We start from the raw sequence: 27,560 nt of genomic DNA on the forward strand, positions 1-27,560 counted from the left end.
TTCTGTAGTTTGTCAATTTTTCGCCTTCGAGTTCGTAATTTTTCTTTTTTTTTTCATATTGTCGTTTTTTAATTTTTCGGTTTTAAATTTTCGCTTTTTTAATTCTCTGCTTCTTTTAGATCTTACAATTTTGCTAGTTTTCGACTTTCAATTTTTCAATTTTTTGGTCTTCCTTTTTTTTCATTTTTTCTCCTTTCGATTTTTCGTTTTTTCTTGCCTTCAATGTTTGATTTGTAATTTTACTAATTACAGTTTTTCTGCTTTTCAATTTCTCTTTATTACACCTTTTGAATTTTCCAATTTTTCGAATTTTCTCTTTTTCAATTTTTGGACACTTAACATTTTTTCATATTTTGAATTTGTCTAATTGTCATTTTGAAATTTTTAGATTTTACCCCTTTCCGATATGTGACTTTTTGAATTTTCGATTTTCGGCTTTTCAATTTTTCGATTTTTCCACTTTGAACGTTTTCCTAATTTTCAATGATGCGTTCTTCCAATACATATTTCGACATTTAATTTTTCAGTTTTCAATTTTTGCAATCTTTTCTTTCTTCAATTTATTGATTTTACAAATTATAGACACATTTCGAGTTTCCAACTTCAAATTTTCCAATTTTCATCAATTTCTTAGTTTTTTGATTTTTCAATTTCACATTTTTTCGAATTTTCGAAATTTCAACTATTGAATTTTTCGATTTTCGCTTCTTTTATATTTTAATTTTTAGTTCTTACAATGTTTCAATTTGTAACTTTTCGAGTTTTCTACTTAAAATGTTTCAATTTTTCGTTTCTCTAATATTTAGATTTTTAATGTTTGCAAACGCAATTTTAAATGATACCCAATTTTGTATATTATTTTCGATTAATAAAAAAAAACGGCATGTCAACAAAATAATCTTTATTTTTTATTTTTTTTTATTTTTTTTTTTTATTTTATTTTATTTTTTCCAACGGGGTTACACCCAATTACAGGAAAAACTAAAAATTAAAATTAAAAATTAACAATAACAAGAAAGTAAAACTAAAAAGAAAAGAAAATTCTACCCATATAATGATTGCTTAACACAACTAACAATTTTGTTAATAGAGTCGAAATTTATATCGCATAAGTGTGAAATTTGATTGAAATAACTACACATAATACTAACTGGAGATCTTCTTAAAACGTTAGTTCTGTCAGCAGTACAATAAAATACATGATTATGTCGTGCACTAATTCTTGGTACAAGAAAATTTAAATAATGAAGCAATTCAGGGCAGTCTACTTGATTTCTAACTAAAAAAAACAAAAATTTAATGGCGATAATAATTCGTCTTTTATGTAATGATAAAAAATTAAATCTTAATAATAATAACGAGTGGTCATATCCTCGACAAGGATAGACCCCATCCAAAAGAAAAGACATAAATTTTAAGAACAAGCGTTGAACCGATTCTATATGATCAATATGGTTTTGATAAATTGGAAACCAAATTAAGGCACCATATTCAATTCTCGATCTGACTAGTGCGAAAAATAGAGCCTGTAACGTGTCGACACGCTTAAAGTCACGACAATTTCTGTAAATAAATCCATACGTCCGAAAGCATTTGGAAACCATATCATTTATATGATCGACAAAACTAAGCTTACAATCAAAGAGGATACCAAGATCTTTAATAGACTCACATCGCTTAATTAAAGTACCATCTATATTGTAAGAAAAGAGTATATCATCATGTTTTCTTGAGTAAGTTACGATGGAGCATTTATCAAGATTTAAGTAAAGTCGATTAACTGAGCACCAATTAACAACAGCTGTTAAATTGTTTTGTAGATTTAGACAATCCTGTATCGAGTTGATTTGGAAAAAAAGTTTTAAATCATCTGCAAACATTAACTTTTTACAAGAGATGTTATCAACGATATCATTAATAAAATATAAAAATAAAAGTGGTCCAAGGTTCGATCCTTGGGGAACACCTGAAGTAGGTTTGATAACAGTAGATGTAAAATTGCGATATCGAATATACTGTTCACGGTCGAAAATGTATGAAGTAAAAAGTTGGATAAGTCTGTCAGAGAATCCAAAGTGCTCAAGCTTATCGATTAGTAAATAGTGATCGATTTGATCGAATGCTTTTTGAAAATCAAGATATATGGTATCTACCTGCTTTTTTTTGTCAATGGCCTCAGATGTATACTGTGTAAAAGATGCTAGATTAGAAATTGTAGAGCGTTTCTCCATGAACCCGTGCTGAAACGGTGACAAATTGGTTTTGGTCGAAGCATAAATGTGTTTAAATAAAATCGACTCGAATGCTTTAGCAAAATTACAAAGCAGCGAAATGGGTCTGTAATTGACAATTTTCGATTGATTTCCTTTTTTAAATATCGGACAAACGATTGCCTTTTTCCAAATAACAGGAAAGACACCACACCTTAATATTAAATTAAATAAATATAAACAAGGTTTAATAAAAACATAAGCACAGTCCTTTAGAAGGAAGCTGGGCACACCATCGTGTCCCATAGTAAAAGAGTCTTTAGAACTTTTTAGTGCTGTAAGAACATCCTTTTCTGATATGGTTTCAAGATTAACCAAGACAGACGACCTAGTTTTAGAATTGGAAGAAGAAGTAAGCGGATTAGAGTTGGTATAAACACTGTTAAAATAGTGCGCAAATCCTTCAACTATAGATAGCGGTGATGTAAGCTCGGTATCATTGTATTCCATTACGCCTGGAATTTTAGAGTGACCTTTTTTGCCATGTACGAAAGCCCAAAATTTTTTTGGATTTGTGGAGACGCTGTTCTCGATATTAGAAATATAATTCTTGTATGCTGTGTCGATTAAAATGTTGAGCTGGGAACGATATGACTTGAAGATGTTATAATAGTATGGCGTTTTAAATCTTATGTAGTTACGATGTGCCATCGATTTATTACGAATGCAGGCAATAATGTCACCAGTGAACCAAGGAGGATAACTTTTACGAGATGGAGGCCTAACTTTAAACTTTGGTACCGACTTTTCAAATACTTTATATATACAGTCATAAAACCCGGTGCAGGCTTGATTGACATCACAGATTGAGTTTATGAAAGACCAGTCAGTCTCTGAAAAGAGCTTGTACATTAAATGATAATTGGCTTTCTTAAAATTATATGTTAATTTTTCCGTGTTCATCGCAAAATTGGGCTTAAACTGATCATCTACATAACAGTCCACAACCAGTGCTGGGTGATGTTTATCTTCAACCACTAACGGGGAATCTGCTTTACTTACTTTACAATTAATATTGGAGAACACTAAGTCTAGATACTTGTTGTAGCTGTTACAAATACAATTAAGTTGGATCAAATTGAAGAATTCTTTAAAATTAGTTAGGACAGAACTAGATCGATTTTTTAAGCCATCTACAAAACAGGGAGTGTTGAAGTCACCTAATATTATTAATTTGTCGTTCTGGATGATATTTAAGTTCATGAAGGATTCAAAAAACAAGTAGAAGTCATCAAAAGCAATTGTAGGTGGAATATAAATTACAAACATTAAAAATTTTGATTTACCCGTAATTTTAACGCCAACAATATCAATGCTTGGAACCAAGGTTGTGATAGAAGATAGATCAATACGTACTGAGTTGTAGAGGCTATCGACAGCAAGAAGAACGCCGCCACCTCTAGTTACATTAAGAGAATCCAAATTTCGATCCTGCCGATAAATAACAAAATTAGCTGGAAATAATTCACTACTGGAGATATCCGGTGTGATCCATGTCTCGGTGACTGCTATAAAATGATATTCACTTGCAGCTACTGAATTAAAAAATTGTACACATTTAGATCGCAAGCCTCTAACATTTTGGTAAAAGCACTGAGAACATTTAAGGTAATTGGGTGACGAAGTTAGTTTAAATGTTGACTCCTTCTTCCTTTATTAGCACGAGTGATTTGAGCAACATTGTTGTTATAAATTAACCTCAGATCTGATTCACCCCGTGATTTTCGAAGATTAATTTCTTCAATCACCGCATAGTTTTTAGCTCTTTGAAGTCTAGTAAGATCCGCTCGAAAGTGGAATTTCTTGTTGGGGTTAGTTTTATTCGAACGCAAATATAATTGGGCTTCTTCACAATCTTCGAAAACCATCTTTAAAGGGCGTGGTGCATTGGGTTTGGGAATACCCAAACGAAAAATCTTTTTTGGTTTTGGAAACTTACCCAAAGGCTCCACAATAGAGACAACTTGTTTTAGATCGTCCATAACCTTGACTTCGACTGAATTAGCAACGGATTCAGGTATGTTATACAAAATAACATTTTTGCTGCGTTCATTTCGATCACAGATTTCCCGAGCTACGTCATCGATGTTATTGGTAGCTTCGTTGTTTGGAGCTGACTCTCTAATTTCATTAATTTCAGTTTGCAATCTATGCATATTGTTTTCGATCTCGGACATTCTGTTGTTGACTAAAACAAGTTTACTATCTATAATTTGTGACATTTCAATCATAATATCAGCCTTAAATTTTAGAAACTGCTTCTCAATTATGTTTTCAATAGCAGATAGAGTGATGGGTGTTGACAAAGCGTTGGACAAGGAACAAGCTTTGCATACCCAAGATGCATCGGAGTAAGCGTCAGGCACATCTTCAGTGTAACATTTGATGTGGTAGTATTTATTACAAACACTACATTTAAGATGGGGTGTAGATGGCGTTACACCAGAACTACATATTGTGCAGTAAGCCGGCATGATTGAAATATAAATGAATCGGTAAAGGAAACACAAATTTTAAAGGGATAAACAGGGATACAATTCTTCGCACCTATAGGGCCTATTATGGTGACTTATAACGAGACAAACTAGGTAGACTAGTTTAATAACAATAAATTATTATTTCACAAAAAATCGTAAACACAACCATAAAAATCAGGTAAAAACAAATCCACAAAGTTTAGTCTAGCTGTTGATGATATTATCAATGTATTCTCTAAAATACTGCACTTTGACGTAAACCCCAGGACTCTGAGGGGCCCCACATCCATCACCCCACGACGTAACTCCAATAAGAACCCCATCACCGACAAACGGACCTCCAGAATCGCCCTTCAAGACACAAAATTATATACAAACAAAAAAACTTGAATTTTTTCAAACCTGGCAAGTATCCTTTTGACCCTGTATATACCCAGCACAAAGCATCCTCGACGTCATACTAGGACCATACACCAGCCTACAAATATCAGGCTTAAGAGTCGGCAAATCAACTTCTTGCAATTCTAAAGGTAGAGGACCATTAAGCGACAACCTTCCCCACCCCGTAGCCGTCCCCATGATATCTCCAGGAACATCATCTTCACTCTGTGGTGGTAAATCAACAGCTGCCACACCATCCCCAAAAATCAACCCTTCTGATAACTTCAAAATGGAGATATCGTAGTCGTAGGTAACCGGGTCAAACTTTTCGTGCTGGAAATATTTCTCCACTTGGCGTAGCTGTCCACCTTCGTTCATTATCGTCGATCCGGCTCGGATGTAGAGGTTTTGGGCTGCAACCCTGTTTTTGATTGGGTGAAAGTTGAAACAGGTGGGATTTTGGGGTAAACTTACTGGTTAGTGCAATGGGCTGCTGTTAATATGTAGTTGGAGTTCAAGATGGAACCGCCGCAGTAGTGGCTGTCGACGTAGATGACGGACACTTGGAAGGGGTGTTCTTCGATGGTGGTTGCCTTACCACCTACAATTCGGCCGTCTATGGGAGGTTTGCGGGCGTCAGTACCTAGAAAGTAGTTAAGGATTTTTATTCAGTTTTATTAATTTAGTCCAAGGATCCACTCACCTGCGAGAAGGACTACCCCAAGGACCCAAAAACAAACAATACTCATTTCTGTTTTTGATGTTGCACAACTCACTAGAATCAATATTGCTTCCACAATGCACTTGTTGACGTAAAGAATGCCAAACTCAAACACTTGTACGCACAGATAGAGTTATCATATCTATATAGTCCTCCTTAATCTCACCTGTTCTTGGGAAATTCCAATAGCGGAAATAATCACTTGCAAATTTTTGACTACCTTTGTTCGAGAGTTTTCTTATCAATCAACAAACCCATGATTTACGTGAATATTTATAATCAGTGATAAGTAGACATATGACCTTGTAACTCATAGTTGTCATTAAATGCAGTTGTTACAACACTGATATTTCAACTGATAAGGAAACTGTTGTCTGGGATAGTGAATGTATTTTTATTGTTCCTGCATCACTTTTCCTAGATTTTACGTTCGTCTAGAATTGTTTATGATTTTGTTATCTTCGTTCAGCGAAATTTTAAAAATCCTGTAAACAGGATGTCGTAGATGGTTTTATTATGGAACAGAGTTACATGTTTCGTTGTTATATCATTACTGAGGGAAGATATTATCTGGAGCTATTGTCACATTCTCAGTAGCAATATCAAGCAAAACAATTTAGTTTAATCTTGAACAGACGCTTTATTGTAGATTTTCTAACAATGTTTATAAATGTTGATAATAAATGTAGATAAAGTAATTAATTGTAAGCTCCATAAATCTTTTCCTTGAAGTCAACTGTCAAACTTAATTTCAATTTTTCCCGAATAAATAGACCATTGTGGTTACCACATTCAGTAAAACCACTGAAATTAACTTACTCTGCATTCAATTAAAGTTAAATAATTAACAATTAAAAAGTTAGATTATGGTTAGGACGCTAGAGAAATTGTTGAATGTTAATTACACCCGCTTTGTTTTTACCCTATCTTGATATATTCCAATTTTTTTTAAATCAAAGTTTTTCATTTACTGAATTTTTAATTGATTTTTCGCTTCTTTAATTTTTAGATATTTTAATATTTCGTTTTTTCAGTTTTTCGTTTCTTCGTTTCTTCATTTTTTTGATTTTCAATTTTCAGGTCTTAACCTTAATTTGTCAATTTTTCAATTTTTCGGTTTTTCTGTTTTTCGATTAGTATTTTTTCATTTTTTTGGTTTCTTCAATTTCTCGGTTGGGAATTTTTAGTTTTTATTTATAAATGCTAGATCTTAACAATTTTTCGAGTTTTCGGTTGTAGATTTTTTAATTTTTCTTTTTTTCAATCTTTTAAATTTTTCAATTTTTCAATTTAAAATTTTTATATTATATTATTTTTCCGCCTGTTATATTTAGAGTTTTCAATTTTAGACTTTTCAATTTTTTGGTCTTAAAATTTTTTGATACATCAATTTTTCGTTGTATCAATTTTTCAATTTTTCAGGTTCTTTATTTTTCAATTTTCCGTTTTTTTTCGTGTTTTGATTGGTAATTTTTCAATTTTTCGTTGAAATTTTCATTTTGAGATTTTCAAATTGCAATTTTCGATTTTATATTTTTTTATTTTTCGATTTCTCCATTCTTCAATTTGTAGATATTTTAATTTCTCGTTTTTTCAATTTTTTCGATTTTTGAGTTTTTTAATTTCTAATTTTTCGATTTTTCAACTTTTGTCAATTTCTTCTTCTTAATAATACTTCGCTGCTTCAATTCTTCGATTTGCAATCTTTGGTTTTTTGTTTTTGGTTTCTTCAGCTTTTTGGTTTGTAAGTTTTAGTTTTTATGAATGTTACATCTTGCAATTTTCCAAATTTGTTTTTTTACATTATATCACTTTTCCGTCTGTTATTTTTGGAGTTTTCAATTTTAGATTTTTTAACTTTAGAATGTTTAAATATTTCTATTTTTGATTTTTATAATTTTCATTGGTTCTGTTCTTCAGTACATGTTTCCAGTATTTAGTTTATCAATTTTTAATTAGTGACTTACTTTATTTATTTTTCAATTTTTGGGCCTTCAAATTTTTTGATACTGTGATTTTTGTTTTATCAATTTTCCAATTTTTCAGTTTTTTGATCTTTCAATTTTTCGGTTTATCTGTTTTCAATTCGTAAGTTTTCAAATTTTCGATTTTACATTTTCTTTATTTTGAAATTTTTCGAATTATCGATTTTTCAATTTTTAGGTATTTTAGTTTCCCGTTTTCCATTTTTTCGATTTTTGAGTTTCTTAATTTTTAATTTTTCAATTTTTCAATTTTTCAGTTCTTCGCTCCTTGAATTCTTCGTTTTGCAAATTTTTCGTTTTTTTGGTTTCTTCAACTTTTCGGTTTTTAATTTTCAGTTTCTATAAATGTTACATCTTCCAATGTTTCGAGTTTTCAGTTAAAAATTTTTCATTAATTTTTTTTTTTCAACTTTTGAATTTTTCAATTTAAGAGTTTTCAGACATTTTAATTTTTCGAATTTTCAGCTTTTGAATGTTTAAATTTTTCTATTTTTGATTTTTTATATTCGGTTCTTCAGTACATATTTCGATATTTAATGTTTCGATTTTTAATTTGTGCCATTCAATATTTGGAGTTTTCGACTTTAAATTTTTCAGTTTTTCGTCTTCAAATTTTTGGAAACTTTAAAATTTGGTTTTATCAATTTTTCAGTTTCTTTATTTTACAAATTTTCGATTTTTCTGTTGTCAATTGGCAAATTTTCACTTCGTAATTTTCGATTTTACACTTTTTCTCTTTTTCGATGTTTCAACCATCAAATTTTCCAAGTTTTCGATTTCTCGAATTCTTCAGTTGTAGATATTTTAATTTTTCGTTCTTTCCATTTTTTCGATTTTTGAGTTTCTTAATTTTTATTTTTTGATTTTTCAACTTTCCAATTTTTTCATATTCTTCGCTTCTTCAATTCTTCTATTTGTAATCTTTCATTTTTTTGGTTTCTTGGACTTTTCGGTTTGTAAATTTTAGTTTTTATAAATGTTAGATCTTACAATTTTTCGAAATTTCGGTTTTAAATTTTTTAATTTTCTTTTTTTCGTCTTTTGAATTTTTCAATTTTCCAATTTCAAAAGTTCAGATTATATCAGTTTTCCGTCTGTTATTTTTATAATTTTCAATTTTTTGATTTTTGTACTTTTGAATGTTTAAATTTTTCTATTTTTGATTTTTATAATTTTCAAGATTCGGTTCTTAAAATTTTTGGATACGATTTTTCTATTTTCCAATTGGTAATTTTTCAGTTTTTCGATTTTAAATATTTTCAATTTGCATTTTTCGATTTTACATTTATCTATTTTTCGATTTTTCAACTATTAAATTTTATCAATTTTTGATTTCTTGATTCTTCAATTTGTTCATATGTACTGTAATTTTTCGTTTTTTCATTTTTTCGATTTTTGAGTTTCTTAATTTTGTAATTTTTCGTTTTTTCAACTTTTCAATTTTTCAATTCTTGGATTTGCAATTTTTGGTTTTTTTGGTTTCTTCAAATTTTCGGTTGGTAATTTTTATTTTTTTTAATGTTTTAATGTTAGATCTTAAATTTTTCGAGTTTTCGGTTCTGAATTTTTTTTTCATTTTTGAATTTTTTAATTTTCCAGTTTACAATGTTACTATTTTCCGTGTGTTATTTTTAGAGATTTCAATTTTAGACGTTTTACTTTTTCGATTTTTCATCCTTTATAAATTTGTCTGTTTTTGATTTTTATAATTTTCAATGATTTGGTTCTTCTGTACATATTTCGGTATTTAATTTTTCGAATTTTAATTTTTTACTTACAATATTTGGAGCTTTCAACTTTAAAGTTTTTTAATTTTTCGGTCCTCTAGTTTTTGGTTTTATCAATTTTTCATGTTTTCAGTTTCTTTATTTTTAAATTTTTCGGTTTTTGTGTTTTTACCGTTTGTAATTTTTCAATTTTTCTATTTGAAATTTTCAATATGTAATTTTCGATTTTATACCGTTTCTATTTTTTCGATTTTCCAACTTAAATTTTTCAGTTTTTCGATTACTTGTTTCTTCAATCTATAGATATTTTAATTTTTCGTTTTTTAATTTTTTTGATTTTTGACTTTTAATTTTAACTTTTTCCATTTTTCAATTATCCAATTTAAAACGTTTAGATTATATAACTTCTCCGTTATTTTTAGGGTTTTCAATTTTAGACTTTCCAATTTTTCGATTATTCAACTTTTGAATGTTAAAATTTTTTTATTTTCGATTTTTATAATTTTCAATTATTCGATTCTTCAGTACATATTTCCGAATTTAATTTTTCGATTTTTAATTTGTGACTTACAATAAATGGAGTTTTCGACTTTAAATTTGTCAATTTATCGGTCTTCAAATTTTTGGATACTTTAATTTTTCGTTTTATCAAATATTCAATTTTTCAGTTTCTTAATTTCCCAATTTTTCGTTTTTTCTGTTTTTCCACCGATAATTTTTCAATTTTTCGCTTTGAAATTTTCTGTTTTGCAATTTTCGATTTTACATTTTTTCTATTTTTTGATTGCTCGATTTGTAGATATTTTAATTTTTCGTTTTTTTAATTTTTTCGGTTTTTGAGTGTATTAATTTTTAATTTTTCGACTTTTCAACTTTCCAATTTTTCATTTCTTCGCTTCTTCAATTCTTGGATTTGCAATCTTTCGTGTTTGTAGTTTCTTCAAGTTTTCGGTTTGTAATTTTTAGTTTTTATAAATCTTAGATTTTACTATTTTTCTAGTTTTCTTTTTTTCCGTCTATTATTTTTAGTGTTTTCAATTTTAGACTTTTCGATTTTTCAACTTTTGAATGTTTAAATATTATTTTCTATTTTTGATTTTTGTAATTTTCAATGATTCGGTTCTTCAGTACATATTTTGGTATTTAATTTTTCGATTTTTTATTTGTAGATTTAACAATATTTGGAGTTTTAGACTCTAATTTTTTGTTTAATCATTTATTCAGTTTCTTGATTTTTCAATTTTTCGGTTTTTCTGTTTTTCGATTGATAATAATTTTCCAATTTTTCAATTTGAAATTTTCAATTTGCAATTTTCGATTTTTAATTTTTTAATTTTTCTGTTTTCCAATTTAAAATGTTTAGATTATCCCAGATTTTGATTTATTATTATTTGTCGAATTTTCAATTTTAGATCTTTAAATTTTTCGGTTTTTCAGTTTTTGAATGTTTAATAATTAATTTAACGTAATTTTAATTCGTAGTGATTTAGTAATTCGTGAATCAAGAATAATATAATAATATTTTGTATACAGTTAACTTGTCATTAAATCTAGCTATTACAACGTTGTGATATTTCAATTGATAAAAAATCTATCGTCTGGGATAATTAGCATATTTTTATCCTCCTGATATCACTTTTCCCAGATTTTAACTTCTCCAAGAATTGTCTGTTTCTTATTTTCATTCAAATGATTTTTTTTACGATATTTTTAATAAAAATTCTGTAAGCAGGATGTCGAAGATGCTTTTATTATGAAACAGAGTTATGTCTGGCATTATTATATCATTATTAATGGCAGGTATTATCTTCATTCTTAGTAGCAATATCAATCAATAAAACAACTCAATTTAATCTTTAACAAACGCTTTATTTCAAAGACTCTAACAATGTAAGTAATGCTGTTCACTATTTATAAATGTTAGTGATAAATGCAGATAACCTAATTCCTTAATTATTAGCCCCATAAATCTTTTCCTAGAATTCAACTCTCAAACTTAATTTCAATTTTTCCCGAATAGATAATAATCCATTGTGGTTACCACAATCAATGAACCCAATTATAATATGCACGCTAAATATTTATCATCAGTTAGGAAAGTTTAATGAGTGCAAACCAACGAAAACTTACTCTAATTACATTCTATTAAAGCCAAATAATTAACTCGATGCGAATAACTATTAAAAAGTTAGGTTATGATTAAACTGCTAGAGAAATAGTTGAATGTTAATTACATTACACCCCAGTTTTGTTTTTAACCCATTTTCGGAATTTAGCCACCCGTGAATACACCCCTGGATAATTCTTTTCGGCACACCCGTAACCCCAGGACACGATCCCGACTTGCTTTCCCTTGGCGAAGAGCGCTCCGCCCGAGTCTCCGTAGCAGGAATCGCACACAGCTTTTTGACACCCAGCACAGAACATTCGAGGCGTAATTTCTGCCAAACCTTTGTATTTTTTGCGACAGGTGTTTTGGTCGTGGACGACGAGGGAGATTTTTTGGAGACGTGGGGAAAATACGCTAGACTGCAAGAAAAAGTTGGGTTATAGTTGGCTGTGTGATTAATTTACCTCTTGTGTTGTAGTCCCCCACCCGGTCACTGTAGCTGGTGTGGAGACATCGATGGGTTCGTTAAATTCCGGTAAGGCTATAGGCAAAATCGTGTCGCCGAAGATTAACGGGTTGCATAACTACAATATAAATAGTGGTGATGAGTCAAACTTTGATGTACTTTACTTTAAGGACGGCGATGTCGTAGTCGTAGTAGCCCTTTCCTGTGTAATTTTGGTGGCTAGTGGCGCCACAAACATGTCTGATGGTTCCTCCTTTGTTGGAAAAGTGGCTGCCGGCTCTTATTTTTAACGATTTGACGGGTTCCCTGGAAGTTGTGTTGTTATTTTTTGAATTTATTTGTTTTTTGGAAGTGGTACCCTTCTAAACAATGAGCTGCCGTTAAGATGAAGCTTTTGTGGATGATGGAGCCACCACACTGGTGGCCTTTGTTGTTTTGTATGGACACTTGGTAGGGGAAATAGTGAATGTCTGCAGGGCTTCCTCCTATAATGCGTCCGTCGAGTGACGCTTTAGCTAAAATGAAGGTGACTTTAGATTCAGTCTAAACTCTAAAGTGTACTTAATTATTTGTTTGCACATGTGACGCAAACAGAAACGCAAATGCGGAAAACGGAATGAGTGATTATTGTGAAGGCACCTTTATGCTATTTTAAGATGTGAGATAACGTTTGATAACAGGATAATACGATATTGTTTTGTCTAATCATTGTGACAAGTGGGAAAAATCTCTAAATTTTGGGCTATAGGTCAATTGGTTTGTTCAGACGGTGACCCTGTCCTAGTTTATTGTGTTATCATAAAACACTTTCCTGTGACACATATATAAACAATTCAATTTTTGTTTTCTGATAATTTTGAAAATGGGAAAATTGAAAAACCGAAATATCTAAATCCGAAAAGTCCAACAATTGAAATATCAAAAAACTCGAAAAATTATAATATCGAAAAATCCAAGAATTGAAGAATCTCCAAAATCGGAATGTTGAAAAATTTATAAATCGAAAACTTGAAAATTCGAGAAACCGAAAATTCGAAAAATTTTAAAAATCGAAAAACCGAGATGTGGGCAAATCGAAAAACTGAAGTATTAAAAATAAAAAAAATAAAATCGAAATATCAAAAAATCTAAAATTGTGAATATGTATTTAAAAGGTCGAAAATTGAAAAACCTAAAAACTAAAAAATCGATAAATTGAAAGATCCCAAAAGTGAAATCGAAAAATTGAAAAAGGAAACATCGAAAAATTAGAAGATCGATAAATCGAAATAACAAATCGAAAAATCGGAAAATCGGAAAATCGAAACCTTAATAGGTCCAGAAATGGAAAAGTCAAGAAGTCAAAAACCGAAAAATCAAAAGTTAAAAATTGAAAATTTGAAAAATTTAAAGTGAAAAACTAAAAAATCAAAAAACTAAAATGGAGAAATTGAAAAGTGAAACATCGAAAAATTGGAAGATCGATAAATCGAAAAGCCGAAAAGTCCAAAAACCTGGGCAATCGGAAAATCGAGAAATCAAAATGGCATAAAATCGTAAAATCAAAAATTAAACATTGATCACTTGGAAAATTTCAAATTAAAAAATCGATAAATAAAAAAATCAAAGAATTGAAGAATCGAAAAATCGAAATCTAGTTAAATCCAAAAATTGAATAATTGAAAAATTTAGAAATCGAAAAAGTCGAAGAATTTAAAAACCGAGAGTTCGAAACATCTGAAGATCGAGCAATCGAAACATCAACAAAATCGAAAAAACTGGAAAAATCGAGGAATCGAAATTTCCAAAAATTTAAAAAATCGAAAAACTGAGATGTGGAGAAATAAAAAAAATTGATGTTTTAAAAATTTAAAAAATAACTGAATCGACAAATCAGAAAATCCTAAAATCGAAAATTGTGGAAAGTTAAAAAGTCGAAAACTGGAGAATCGAGAAATTGAAAAATTCCGAAACTGAAATAGAAAAATTGGAAAGGGAGAATGCAAAAAATTAGAAGATCGATAAATCGGAAAAAATTGAAAAGTAGAAAAAAATCCAAAATGTTGGAAATCGGAAAATCTAAAAATCGCAACATCTAAAAATCAAAAAATCAAAAATTCAAGAAGTCGAAAAGAAGAAACTTGAAATAGCAGAAAATCGAAAAATCAAAAATTAAAAATTGAAAATTAGAAAAATTTAAAATTAAAAGAAAGCTGTAAATCGAAAAGTCAGAAAAATTGAACAATCGAAAAACCGAAACATCGAAATGTTAAATCCAAAAATTAAAAAATCGAGGAATTGAAAAATCCAAAAATTTTAAAAATCGAAAAACTGAGATGTCGAGGAATCGAAAAATTGAATTATTAAAAATTTAAAAAACATAAATAGAATCAGAAAATCGTAAAACCGAAAATTGTGAACATTTAAAAAAATCAAAAAACTAAAACATCGAGAAATTGAAAAATCCCAAAACTGAAATAGAAAAATTGAAAAGAGAAATATTGAAAAATGGGAAGATAGATAAATAAAAAAAAAATCGAAAAGTCGAAAAACCTGAGAAGCGGAAAATCGGGAAATCGAAACATAAAAAGATCGAGAAATCAAGTCAAGAAGTCGAAAAACTGAAAAATTGAGAAATCCAAATAGCGCAAAATCGATAAACCAAAAATTAACAGTTGAAAATTTAAAAAATTTAAAATAAAAAGGAAAAATCAAAAATTGAATAATCAAAAAATCGAAACGTCGAAATCTTGTTAAATCCCGAAATCGAAAAAACTGAAACACTGAAAAATCGTAAAATAAAAAAAAACGAGGAATTTAAAAACCGAGAAGTCGAAAAATTGAAAGATCCAGCAATCGAAATATCAAAAAATCGAAACATAATATCGAAAAATTAAAGAATTCCAAAATTAAAGAATTCCTAAAATTGAAATGTTCAAAAATGGATAAATTAAAAACTTGAAAAATCGAGGAATTGGAATTGAGGTATTACAAATTTAAAGAATAACTAAATGAACACAGAATTAAAATTAAATTAAAATTGAATAATTGAAAAAGAAACACCGAAAAATTGGAAAATCGATAAACTGAAAAAAATCGAAAAATCGAAAAAGTTGGTAATTGATAAATAGGAAAATTGAAACATCGAAAAATCAAAATATCAAAACATTGAGAGATCGAAAAGTCAAGAAGTCCAAAAATCGAAAACTTGAAAAATCGAAAAATCAAAAATTATAAATTGAAAATTTGAAAAATTTAAAAAAAAAGGTAGATCGAAAAATCAAAAATTTGTACAATCGAAAAATCGAAACCTTGTTAAATCTAGATTAAGTCAAAAAATCGAAAAATTAAATTAAATAGTCGAAAAATTGATGAATCGAAAATTGAAAATTCAAGAAATCAAAATTCGAAAATCAAGAATTTTAGAAAACGAAAAATTGAAAATTCAAAAAGATGAAAAACGAAAATTTCGAATAATTGAAGAATTGAAAAACTGAAAAATCGAGAATTCCATACGTCAAGCAATCGAAACATCGAAAAGTCAAAAAATCGAGAAATTGAAAAATGGGAAAATCAAAAAACCTAAAATCGTAATCTAAAAATCAAAAAATCGAGAAAACGAAAAGAGGAAAAATCGATTAATCGACAAATTGAAAATTCAGGAACGTCAAAAATGGAAAAATCGTAAAATCGAAATATGGGAAAATTGGGTAATCGAAAAATAAGAAAATTGTGTAAAGGAAATGAAAAAAAAAACAAAAATTGTTAATATAGAAATTGCCAAATGGAGAAATTGAAAAATTAAAAATTGTACAAGTCGAAAATTGAAGAATGAAATACATAACTGAAAAATCCAAAAACTGAAATATTGAAAAATTGAGAAATCGGGAGTTGAAGGGAAATCGAGAAATCAAAAAATCGAAAATTTTGAAATTAGAAAAATTAAAAAATCGAAATGTAAAAAGTCGAGAAATCCAAAAAGCAAAAATGTAAGAATCAAAATGTTGGGAAAACCCAAAATTGAAATATCGAAAAACTGCTAAATCTATTTTTGACATTGCTGAATCAAATAACTCAATAATTCTATAATTGAAATTTCAAAAAATTGAGAAATTGGTTGTTGAAAAATCGAAAAACAAAAAATAAAAAAATAGAAAAAGTGAAATAATCGAAAAAATCGAGAAACGGAAAAATGTAAAATTTAAAACATCGAAAAAGTAAAAAAATGGAGGAATCGGAGTATCAAGAAACCAAAAATTTTAAGAATCAAAAAAATTAAAAATTTCAAAATCAGACAATTGAAAAATTGAAGAATTAAAAAACTGAAAAAATCGAGAATTTGGGACGTCGAGCAATCGAAACATCGAAAAGTAGAGAATTCGAGAAGCGAAAAAATAAAAAAATTGAAAATTCGAAAATCTAAAAATCGAAAAGTAAAAAACCGAGAAATTATAAAGACAAACAATTGGTTAATCAAGAAATAAAAAATTTAGGAGCTCCAAAAATGAGAAATTTTAAAACGAAAATATGTATTGGAAAATTGAGAAACGAAATATAAAAAACTCAGAAACCAAAAATAAAAAAAAAACCAAAAACTGAAAATAAAGAAACTGAAAAATTGAAAAATCCAAAAATTGAAGAACAAAATAACTAAAAATATCCCAAAACAATTTTTCAATTTCAAAGTTAAACTGTAAAATGTTGTTATAAATTTTTTTTCTGAAAATCTCGATGTCTAGGATAAAAATTCAACACGGATTCATAAGTCACAAGTTCAGGTCTATCTTACTTTTTAACATTTAAATAACAGTTATTTCACAAAATTGTATCAATTCCTGAGAGGGAGAGGGGAATGGACGGATAAATTTTGACTAACAATGCAATTTACCATGATTACGATAACCTTACGATATCCTCTCGGGAAGTAAAAATAAAATTACTATATAGTGCACACGTAAGACTACATAAATTAAAATTATAAAATAATCAAATCATTAAACTTACCGGAAAGAATGAAATTCGCACTTAAAATAACTACGACACAGAAAAGTTTCAACGGTATCATCTTGAAGCTACTGATTATCTGTACTGAAAAAATAAATATTTGATCTTTTACAGTGATAGCCTGTTATAATTCAAGCGGTAAATATTGTGTGTTGTTTATAAAAACCCACAAAAGAACAAAAGTCTAGAGTAAACATAGATTACTATATATAGTCCCACTGCATCACATACGACAATTTTGTGATGTTTGATAATAATTTATTACCAGAATATTTAATTGTTTAGAAACCATGTAGCAAAAAAATTCCGTTGTTGTCGTTTAAATTATTCCACAGTGCAGTGACAAACAGATAGTTGTTTTAAAATTTATTCAGCATTCAGTAACTACATAACATTTCATCTATATTCCAGAGTTATCCTTGATCCATTGTCGCACTGAAGCCACACTGGTGTAAACTCCTGGATAGCCGACCTCTGCACACCCCTCACCCCACGAAACGATCCCCACCAAGACGCCATCTTTAGTCAACGGACCACCAGAATCTCCCTAACAACAACACAATAAAAAACCACAACAGCCACAAAGTTTTGTTTTACCGAGCAGGAGTCTTTTCCTCCCTCTGGAACCCCAGCACACACCATGGTGGCATCAATCGTGGCATCTTCGACATCGGCGTAGTCAGCAGCACACTCGTCTCGATCGACCACGGTGACCTCCACACCGTATAAGTCAGTAGGTGCGGTACCATCGTCCTCCTGTTCAACACAATCAACACTTTGTGGCACCTTGCTATGTAATTAATAAATAGAATTAACATACACTGAGAATTCCCCATCCGGTTACTTTCACGGTATCACCAGCAACCGGATCTTCATCTGTCAGCGGTACTGCTTGTGTGGTGTCGCTAAAAGTCAGAGGTTCGTTGAGCTGTGGACGAAAATGGAGTTATTGTTACCAAAAATAATGACAAGTCTTACAATAATGAGGGCGGAGTCGTTGCTCAAACCGTCGTACCCCTCATGGACGATGGTGTCTTTGATGGTGGAACGAGTCGGGTTTCCTAGAAGGTCCGCACTTCCTGAAACCACTTCATACAAGAGGGAAAGCACACTGGAAACTAGTTTTAGTACATACTTAAATGGAAAAAATACAAGTTACCCATCAACGCAGTGAGCAGCAGTCAGAATGGTGTCTTCAGAAATAATGGAACCACCACAATTGTGCAAACCGAAGACTTGCAAAGACACTTGCCATGGGTTGTCTTCGATGGTTTCCGTATTCCCACCCACGATTCGTCCATGGGGACGCTGTCGCCTCAATTTTGGTGGTACCACACCACCTGACCAAAGAATTGGTTGTTTGGTGACAATTTTAACAAAGTACCGAGTTACCTGAGACTAAAGTCACTACAAAAACAAACACGATAGAGTAGCGCAACATTTTGGAATCGGTTGGGTGGGCACTTGAGTGATATTTATAGTGCAAACAATTATCATTCAAGTGTGTGATAAGTTGATAAATGAGAGACGTGAAAATTTTCACCAATTTTTATGTATATGTACAGAATTTATCAATTAATTATTTTATAAGTGGTACTTTATCTATATTCCAGAGTTATCTTTGATCCATTGCCTGACCGAAGCGACGCTCGTGTAAACCCCTGGGTAGCCCACTTCCGCACACCCAACACCCCACGAAACGATCCCAACCAAAACGCCGTCTTTAGTCAAAGGACCACCAGAATCGCCCTAAAAAATCTAAATAAGTACTACAAACTAAAAATAACAATGTCGTTTTTACCGAGCAGGCGTCTTTTCCTCCTTCTGGTACTCCAGCACACACCATGGTGTCGTCCACAGTCGCACCTTCAACGTCTGCATAATCAGCAGCACATTCGCTTCTATCGACGATGGTGACCTCAACACCATACAAGTCGTTCGGTGTGAAAAAATCCGATTCCTGTTCAAAACTAACCTAGTACTTTTGGTGGTTTGAAATCAAGACGTACCGATAGTACTCCCCATCCTGTCACTTTAACGGTGTCACCGGCAACCGGATCTTCGTCAGTGAGTGGTACTGCCTGGATGGTGTCCCCAAAAGTCAGAGGCTCGTTCAGCTAAACAAACCGTACTGTTACTAATTTTATAAAGCCAAAATTCAGTCTTACAATGACGAGCGCGGCGTCGTGCCCCAAACCATCGTAACCCTCATGGACGATGGTCTGTTTAATCGTGGAGTGAGTACCGTTTTGGAGAAGATCGGCAGTTCCTGAAACCACTTCATAGAACACAGAAATCGCCCTAGAAAATGATTTTAGTGAAAACAAAATGGACACAAAGTCTAAGTACCCATCAATGCAGTGAGCAGCGGTCAGAATTGTGTCTGCAGAAATTATAGAACCACCGCAGTTGTGCAAACCGAAGGCTTCCAAAGACACTTGCCATGGGTTGTCCTCGATGGTGGCTTTAGTTCCCCCGATGATCCGTCCATCGGGGCGCTGTTTCTTCAGTTTCGTTGGTACGGTACCACCTAGAGAAAAACATTATTGTTGGAATAGAGGAACTAAGAGTTACCTGAAACTAGAGCTACTAGAACAAGAAAGACGACTGTGTAACGTAACATTTCTTCGAAGTGAGTGTCTGGACGTCTGGAGGTATATTTATAGCAGACAGATCACTCGAGTGTGATATCTGGCAGACGAAAAGATGTTTATCTGTCTAATTTTTAACTTGGGTTCTAAGTACGGCTTTCGCAACGCTCACCTTGGTGTTTAGTACTTAGTCTCTAAATTGTTTATTACGAAAAAATGAGTGATTGTTGTGTAATGGAAATCAGTGGGTACTTGTGGGGAGTACTAAGTATAGCGACAATTCGTATGGGTACCAGAGTGTATTTTTAACATCTTCCACATTTCGAAGTGAAGGTGACGATTTTTAAAAATAATAAAAATTGATCACCAAACCATTGTGTAATAAATAAAAAATTTTCGGGACGGTAACAAAAACCTGCAAAGTTTCATAGTGATAAGAAACACTAAATAAACTAAAATTATAAGTTGTCATAATAAGAAAAATTGGAGATAATAGTGAACAATAAAATTTGTTCGATGATTTTTTAAGGACATGATGAATATATGCCAAAGGTTCAAATGGTGCTGAAAGGTACACCTCAGGGATTATGTCCATCCTCCACATTATTTAACTGTTGTATAAATGACTTGAAGTATGTTTTTTGAACAAAAAAGTACACTAGCACAAGTTCTCCGTCTGCTTTTTTTTATAAAATAAATTTATGGATTTTGTAAAAAGTGTGTAAAGAAAACTCTATTTATTATGTGCATAGTAATAATTTCAAATATTGTTGGTTTTCTGCTTTTAAAAGCTCTACAGGGTGCTTAATTTAGCAAGACAATATTTCTTGTAATTGCGAATTGCTAGTAGTCGATGGTGAAAAATGGATCACTCTGTATATTATCTATTATGTATTAAAAAAAGTTTATTTTTTAACCCTCAATTTCACAATTTTTGTTTAAAATTGGCTTTCCATTCAATGTTAATTAGTTATAATAAAATGACATATGACATAGGCAACCAGTAATACACATTTTGAATAAATGCGTTTAAAGCGACAAACTTTTATTACGACACTTGTAACAACTTTTCCGTAATCTATTCGACCTACAAACATTTATAAACACCCTGTATAATTTAAACACGCATTCCAGACCAATTAAGCGATTTTTCGAAAATGTCAAGTTCGACGATGTGACAATTAATTCGCGAAGTTGGCGTTGGTTTAAGAAAATATTTGTGGTCAAGATGGACGTTCTGGCGTACCTGACCACCGTTAATTACTTAATTTCAGGTAAAAACTAAACAATTAAGTAAAAATTGGTGTTTCACACGTGTATTTGTAACCAGATACCACGTCCCAAACATTATTTTGTGTCGGAACGGCGATCGGTGAACTTTTGTGGTGAGTGATAAAAGTGGTGTCGGGTACCGGAAACCAAAATGCCATTTTCGCCAGGAAATATTACCGGTAAGTCGATAAATTATTGCGATTCGAACACATTTGTCCCAAATTTGTGTTAAAAACTTAAAAATGCCAACCGCAGTGGGTGGAAGCGATTGCCGCACAAAATCGTAGTAGCCGTGGACGCTGATTTTGCAAAACCACCCTTAATGACAATGGAGTCCTCAACCGCCAAAACAAGCGCCAAATTTAAATAGTCGATGCTAATTAAAAAACTTGATTCACTACAACTCGTCGCCTGAGAACTTGTTTGATTTACAGACCAGAGCGCGCTCAGGCCAATGTCGACTCTAAGCGTTCAGAAGCGATTTGGTTGGTTTAGAGTATAATTTCTGCGGGAAATAGTTGTTCGGTCGGTTTTTATAACGACTAAAAGTGAATATTTTTGGTACATACATATTTAGATGATTTTACATATTTTGTTTAACTAAGAATTAATTCTTTATTTGTGGAAACACTGTGTACTATTTTGTACGATTTTTTTTTAATGTTTTTAGTGACAATTTTTGTGGTTGTTTTCGATACACTGTATCATATTAACAGTGAGAAAAAAAAAACAATTAAAATAATCGAAAATTCGAAAAATCGAGAAATCTAATAATCGAAAAATCGAAACCTTAAAAAATCGTAAAACCAAAACATTGAAAAATCGAAATATCGAAGAACTGAAGATCGAAAAAATGTAAAATTTAAAAATCGAATAACGAAAAATCGAGAAATCAAAAGATCAAGAAATCGTGGAGTCGAAAAGTCGAACAATTGAGAAACCGAAATAGGTCAAAATCGAAAAGTTAAACATTGAACAATTTATAAATTGAGAAATTGACAATCAAAATATCGAAAAATCCAAAACTTGATAAATCGAGAAATCAAAAAACTTAAAAATTCGAAAATTGAAAAATTGAGAGATTGAAAGATCCAAAGAACGAAAAGTAATGAAGTCGAAAAATCGAAAAATAGTAACATTGACAAACAAAAAGTTAAAAGTAGAAAAATTGGAAAAGCGGAAAAATCAAAAAACGAAAAAATGGAAAACTGGAAAAACTGAGAAACCGAAATAGGCCAAAATAAAAAATTGAAAAATGATAAATCGAAAACCTGAACAATCAAATCGCGATAAAGCGGGAATTGAAAAATTGAAAAAGAGAACATCTAAAATCAGGAAGTCGAAAAATAGAAATATTAAGAAATATTGAAAAATTCAAATATCAAAAATTGAAAAATCGAAAAAGTAAAAAGGTAGACACATCGAAAAATTCAGAAGTCAAAAATAGAAATGACGAAGAATTGAAATATTGAAAGTCCTAAAACTGAAAAATGTAAAAACTGAAAAATCGAAAAATCAAAAAAGTGAAGTCGAAAAATAGAAAACTTAAAAAATCGAAAAACTGAAAAATCAATAACCTGAAAAATTAAAGAATTGAAGAAGGAAAATCGAAACACTCGAAGGTCAAGAAATGGGGAAATCAAAACATCGATTAATTGAAAAATCGAAAAATTGAGAGTTTATAAAAGTCAAATTTGAAAAATTAAAGAAGCGAAAATTTGACAAAATGACAATTGAAAAACAGAAAATCTAAAACCGGGAAGTCGAAAAATCGATTGATTAAGAAATTTGAAAAATTCGAAATCTTGAAAAATTGAAATATCGAAGAACTTATATGAAAAATCGAGAAATCGAAAAATCCAAAATTTTAAAAATTAAAAAATTCAAAATTTAAAAATCGAAAAATTGAAAAATCGAAAAAGCAAAAAATTCAACACATCAAAAAATCCAGGAGTCAAAAATCGAAAAGTCGAAGAATCGAAATATTGAAAAATTCCAAAACTGAAATATCCAAAAATCTAAAGAATGGAAAAATTGAGAATTCGAAAAATCAAAAAAGTGAAGTCGAAATATCGAAACCTTAAAAAATCGAAAAATTGAAAAATCAAAAACCTGCAAAATCGTAAGACCGAAAAATTGAATAATAAGTAAACTGAGAAATTAAAAAATTGAAAAATTGAGAAATCGGAAAATCAAAAAAGTGAAATTGAAAAATCGAAACCTGAAAAAATAGAAAAATTGAAAAACCAAAAAACATTAATTGAAAAAACAACAAATAAAGACTTTATAAAAGTCAAAAATTGAAAAATCGAAATATTTAAAAATGGTGAAATTGAAGAGGAATACTGAAAACCGAAAAATTGAAAAATTGAGAAATCGTAAAATCCAAAAATTGAAAAATAAAAAGGAGTAAACTGAAAGAAATCGAAACATTTGAAAAATTTGAAAACTTGAAAAATTGAAATATTGAAGAACTGAAATGAAAAATCAAAAAATCTAAAATTTTAAAAATTAAAAAATCTAAAATTTAAAAATTGAAATATTGAAAAATCGAAAAAGTAAAAAAATCGACACATCGAAAAATCCAGGAGTCAAAAATCAAAAAGTCGAAGAATCGAAATATTGAAAAACCCAAAACTAAAATATCGAAAAACTGAAAAATGAAAGAAAAACTGACGAATCGAAAAACTGAAAAATCCCAAAACTGAAATATCCAAAAATCTAAAGTATGGAAAAATTGAGAAATCGAAAAATCAAAAAAGTGAATTCGAAATATCGAAACCTTAAAAAATCGAAAAATTGAAAAATCAAAAACCTGCAAAATCGTAAGATCGAAAAATTGAATAATAAGTAAACTGAGAAATTAAAAAATTGAAAAATTGAGAAATCGGAAAATCAATAAAGTGAAATTGAAAAATCGAAACTGAAAAAATAGAAAAATTGAAAAACCAAAAAACATTAATTGAAAAAACAACAAATAAAGACTTTATAAAAGTCAAAAATTGAAAAATCGAAATATTTAAAAATGGTGAAATTGAAGAGGAATACTGAAAACCGAAAAATTGAAAAATTGAGAAATTGTAAAATCCAAAAATTGAAAAATAAATAGGAGTAAACTGAAAGAAATCGAAACATTTGAAAAATTCGAAAACTTGAAAAATTGAAATATTGAAGAACTGAAATGAAAAATCAAAAAATCTAAAATTTTAAAAATTAAAAAATCTAAAATTTAAAAATTGAAAAATTGAAAAATCGGAAAAGTAAAAAAATCGACACATCGAAAAATCCAGGAGTCAAAAATCAAAAAGTCGAAGAATCGAAATATTGAAAAACCCAAAACTAAAATATCGAAAAACTGAAAAATGAAAGAAAAACTGACGAATCGAAAAACTGAAAAATCCCAAAACTGAAATATCCAAAAATCTAAAGTATGGAAAAATTGAGAAATCGAAAAATCAAAAAAGTGAAGTCGAAATATCGAAACCTTAGAAAATCGAAAAACTGAAAAATCCCAAAACTGAAATATCCAAAAATCTAAAGTATGAAAAAATTGAGAAATCGAAAAATCAAAAAAGTGAAGTCGAAATATCGAAACCTTAAAAAAATCGAAAAATTGAAAAATCAAAAACCTGCAAAATGGTAAGATCGAAAAATTGAATAATAAGTAAACTGAGAAATTAAAATATTGAAAAATTGAGAAATCGAAAAATCAAAAAGTGAAGTTGTAAAATCGAAACCTGAAAAAATAGAAAAATTGAAAAACCAAAAAACATTAATTGAGAAATCAACAAATAAAGACTTTATAAAAGTCAAAAATTAAAAAATCGAAATATTTAAAAATCGTAAAATTGAAGTGGAAAACTGAAAACCGAAAAATTGAAAAATTGAGAAATTGTAAAATTCAAAAATTGAAAAATAAATACGAGTAAACTGAAAGAAATCGAAACATTTGAAAAATTCGAAAACTTGAAAAATGGAAGTATTGAAGAACTGAAATGAGAAATCGAGAAATCGAAAAATCTAAAATTTTAACACATCGTAAACTCCGGAAGCCAAAAATTGAACAGTCGTAGAATCAAAATATCGAAAAATCCCAAAACCGAAATATCGAACAACTGAAAAATGAAAGAAAAACTGAAAAATGGAACACCTGAAAAATCCGAAAACTGAAATATCTGAATACTGAGAACCTAAGCAGTCGAGAAACTGAGCAATAGAAAAATCCAAAAAGTGAAGTCGAAAAATTGAAACATTAAAAAAATAAAAAAAAAATCAAAAACCTGAAAAATCGAAAAATTAAAGAAATGAAGAACAGGAATACGGAAACCCTCGAAAGTCAACAAATGGGAAAATCAAAACATAGATTAATTGAAAAATCGAAAATTTGAAAAAACGAAAATTGATAAACAAAAAATCTAAAACCGGGAAGTCGAAAAATCGATTGATTAAGAAATTTGATAAATTCGAAATCTTGAAAAACTGAAATATCGAAGAACTGAAATGAAAAATCGAGGAATCGAAAAATCTAAAATTTTAAATATTGAAAAATTAAAACATCAAAAAACTGAAAAATCTAAAATTTAAAAATCCAAAAATTAAAAAAACGACAATTAAAAAACAAAATCTAAAACCGGGAAGACGAAAAATCGAAAGATTAAGAAATCGCAACATTTGAAAAATTGAAATATCGAAGAGCTCAAATGGAAAATCGAGAAATGGAAAAATCTAAAATTTTGAATATTGAAAAATTAAAATACCAAAAAATTGAGAAATCTAAAATTTAAAAATCGAAAAAGTAAAAAGTCAACACATCGAAAAATCCAGAAGTCAAAAATGGAAAAGTCGAAGAACAGAAATATTGAAAAATCCCAAAACTGAAATATCGAAAAACTGAAAAATGAAAGAAAAACTGACGAAACGAAAAACTAAAAAATCCCAAAACTGCAATATCCAAAAATCTAAAGAAAAACTGAAAACCGAGAAATTGAAAAATTGAGAAATTGTAAAATTCAAAAATTGAAATAAATAACAGAAACAGTAAGCAGCTTGTAATATTCTGGTAAATCTAGTGTCAATTTGTCGAAAGTAAAACGCGTCGTTAAAAATATTATGACATTTTTTTCTAGTTAATTTTATTCCTAGTTAGAAACAAACACTGTTGCCAACTTAAGTCGAGGAGTCCTCAACCGTCATTTAATTTAAACTATGACGCTTCTCTATGTTCTCTGGCTGAACTGTCATTTTCTACTTTAATTTCTCCATAGAGCTAAAAAAACTAGAGTATTTAGCAAGGTTCACGACGCTGCGGAAGCTGAAAGTGTCGACGAAAATTGGATTCGATGTAATCTCACGTACTGCGAAACTGCGATCGGACGTGTTGATGCACGAAATTATCAAGTAGTCGTGTAGGAAAAAGGCTATTGCATTGTCTGAACTGTCAGTTTATAGTTACAATTACAGTCATGACGTCATCAGTTTTTTCGTGAGGATAGTAGTTGTTAATGGAACGAAAAATCTGTACGATCCCGTAGGAAGTAAAACACGAAAGACCTCGCCAAGAACCCGCTGATGTTGTGCGATTTAGGTATCAACTTTAATCAGACATATTTTTCGCCCCATCCAGCTCCGACATAAACTTGTAAAACCGGCGCATTTTTGTTATTTTGTTCGGCGAAATCTTGCATCCACACAAGCACCATCCAACTTTTACAGCTTCTGCCTTCGGTATCTCCTGAATCCGTAAATGCTCCTTCGTATCAACCTCAAACCGAACTTTTTATGGTAGACATTAAAACTTGCAACGTGAGTTTTCTTAACAGAATTAAACCGCCCCATCTCCTAAGGACTTTTTAATAGCCGCAGACAAAGTAACAACAAGATATGAAATGAGGTGACGCTGATGAAATGGCGGGTCTGCGCTTTTCACGGCTTCGACAAATATAATATAAATGGGATTAGCAATGCTTTGTGAGTCAAATCTCCCTGTCTACACGAACGGCGTGGGAACCGCCATCTGCTGGAAAATTTTCGAACGACGATAACTCAACGTCTAGAGAACATCTGGCCGCCAGCAGGAAGAGTTCACTTCATAAGTCACCGGTCCTGCATATTATATCACGTTCTTCGCATTTAAGTAAATCCCGTAATATTTTGTCGTTTCGAGTAACAAGGAAATTTCGACGCCTGAAACATTACGAGGAAGCGTGCGTCTATTATTGCAGCGGCGGCGTGTTTTAATGTTGGGGGAAGAAGGCGGCGGTATTAAAAAAAAAACTAAATTAATAGTTAGCGGAAAACAAAGGGTTGCGAGTATTGAGCAGGTGGTGATGTCGTTCGGGAAAGTAACGAACGTAAGAGGATCAAGATTAACCCTTGCGCAACGCCATATGCACATTCGTGATGCTTCGGGTTTAATAAATTTCATACTGCAGGCTGCTTCCTGCATGTTGCGTCACTAATTCGTCTGAAAATATCTTTGATACGTCAATTTGTGTAAAAGTTATGAATTATGGGCGTACGGTGTGAATTTTTCCTATTCATGCTTTTACAATCTTTTCTGTTTGCTAGAAATACAGAT

General features: G+C 30.4%; 4 protein-coding genes across 4 annotated transcripts in view; 1 reads left to right on the forward strand and 3 right to left on the reverse strand.

Moving 5' to 3' along the window:
* Positions 1-4,864: 4,864 nt before the first annotated feature.
* LOC135142917 (trypsin-3-like) lies at positions 4,865-6,121 on the reverse strand. The gene is made up of 4 exons (XM_064074730.1): positions 5,832-6,121; positions 5,603-5,771; positions 5,150-5,549; positions 4,865-5,098 (listed from the first exon to the last, which is right to left on the reverse strand). The coding sequence occupies exons 1-4, from the start codon at positions 5,875-5,877 to the stop codon at positions 4,952-4,954; spliced, it is 762 nt and encodes a 253-aa protein (XP_063930800.1). The 5' UTR covers positions 5,878-6,121; the 3' UTR covers positions 4,865-4,951.
* A 5,304-nt stretch (positions 6,122-11,425) lies between these two features.
* LOC135142914 (trypsin-2-like) lies at positions 11,426-17,247 on the reverse strand. The gene is made up of 5 exons (XM_064074728.1): positions 17,121-17,247; positions 12,496-12,652; positions 12,302-12,443; positions 12,136-12,255; positions 11,426-12,090 (listed from the first exon to the last, which is right to left on the reverse strand). The coding sequence occupies exons 1-5, from the start codon at positions 17,179-17,181 to the stop codon at positions 11,797-11,799; spliced, it is 774 nt and encodes a 257-aa protein (XP_063930798.1). The 5' UTR covers positions 17,182-17,247; the 3' UTR covers positions 11,426-11,796.
* Positions 17,248-17,473: 226 nt separating this feature from the next.
* LOC135142781 (transmembrane protease serine 3-like) lies at positions 17,474-19,814 on the reverse strand. The gene is made up of 12 exons (XM_064074527.1): positions 19,695-19,814; positions 19,470-19,650; positions 19,289-19,421; positions 19,130-19,237; positions 18,922-19,080; positions 18,726-18,869; positions 18,513-18,666; positions 18,280-18,460; positions 18,099-18,231; positions 17,941-18,048; positions 17,718-17,876; positions 17,474-17,667 (listed from the first exon to the last, which is right to left on the reverse strand). The coding sequence occupies exons 1-12, from the start codon at positions 19,741-19,743 to the stop codon at positions 17,521-17,523; spliced, it is 1,656 nt and encodes a 551-aa protein (XP_063930597.1). The 5' UTR covers positions 19,744-19,814; the 3' UTR covers positions 17,474-17,520.
* A 1,190-nt stretch (positions 19,815-21,004) lies between these two features.
* The window catches only part of LOC135142820 (protein O-mannosyl-transferase TMTC1-like), a 489,367-nt gene continuing 482,811 nt past the window's right edge, over positions 21,005-27,560 (forward strand). The window contains exon 1 of the mRNA XM_064074588.1: positions 21,005-21,162. The gene's annotated coding sequence lies outside the window, so the exon portion shown is untranslated. The remainder of the gene's footprint in view (positions 21,163-27,560) is intronic.

This window comes from Zophobas morio, unplaced genomic scaffold, assembly GCF_036711695.1.
Source record: "Zophobas morio isolate AGI-343-1 ecotype UQ-CSIRO unplaced genomic scaffold, CSIRO_AGI_Zmor_V1 ptg000054l, whole genome shotgun sequence".
Taxonomy (NCBI): Eukaryota; Metazoa; Arthropoda; class Insecta; order Coleoptera; family Tenebrionidae; genus Zophobas; species Zophobas morio.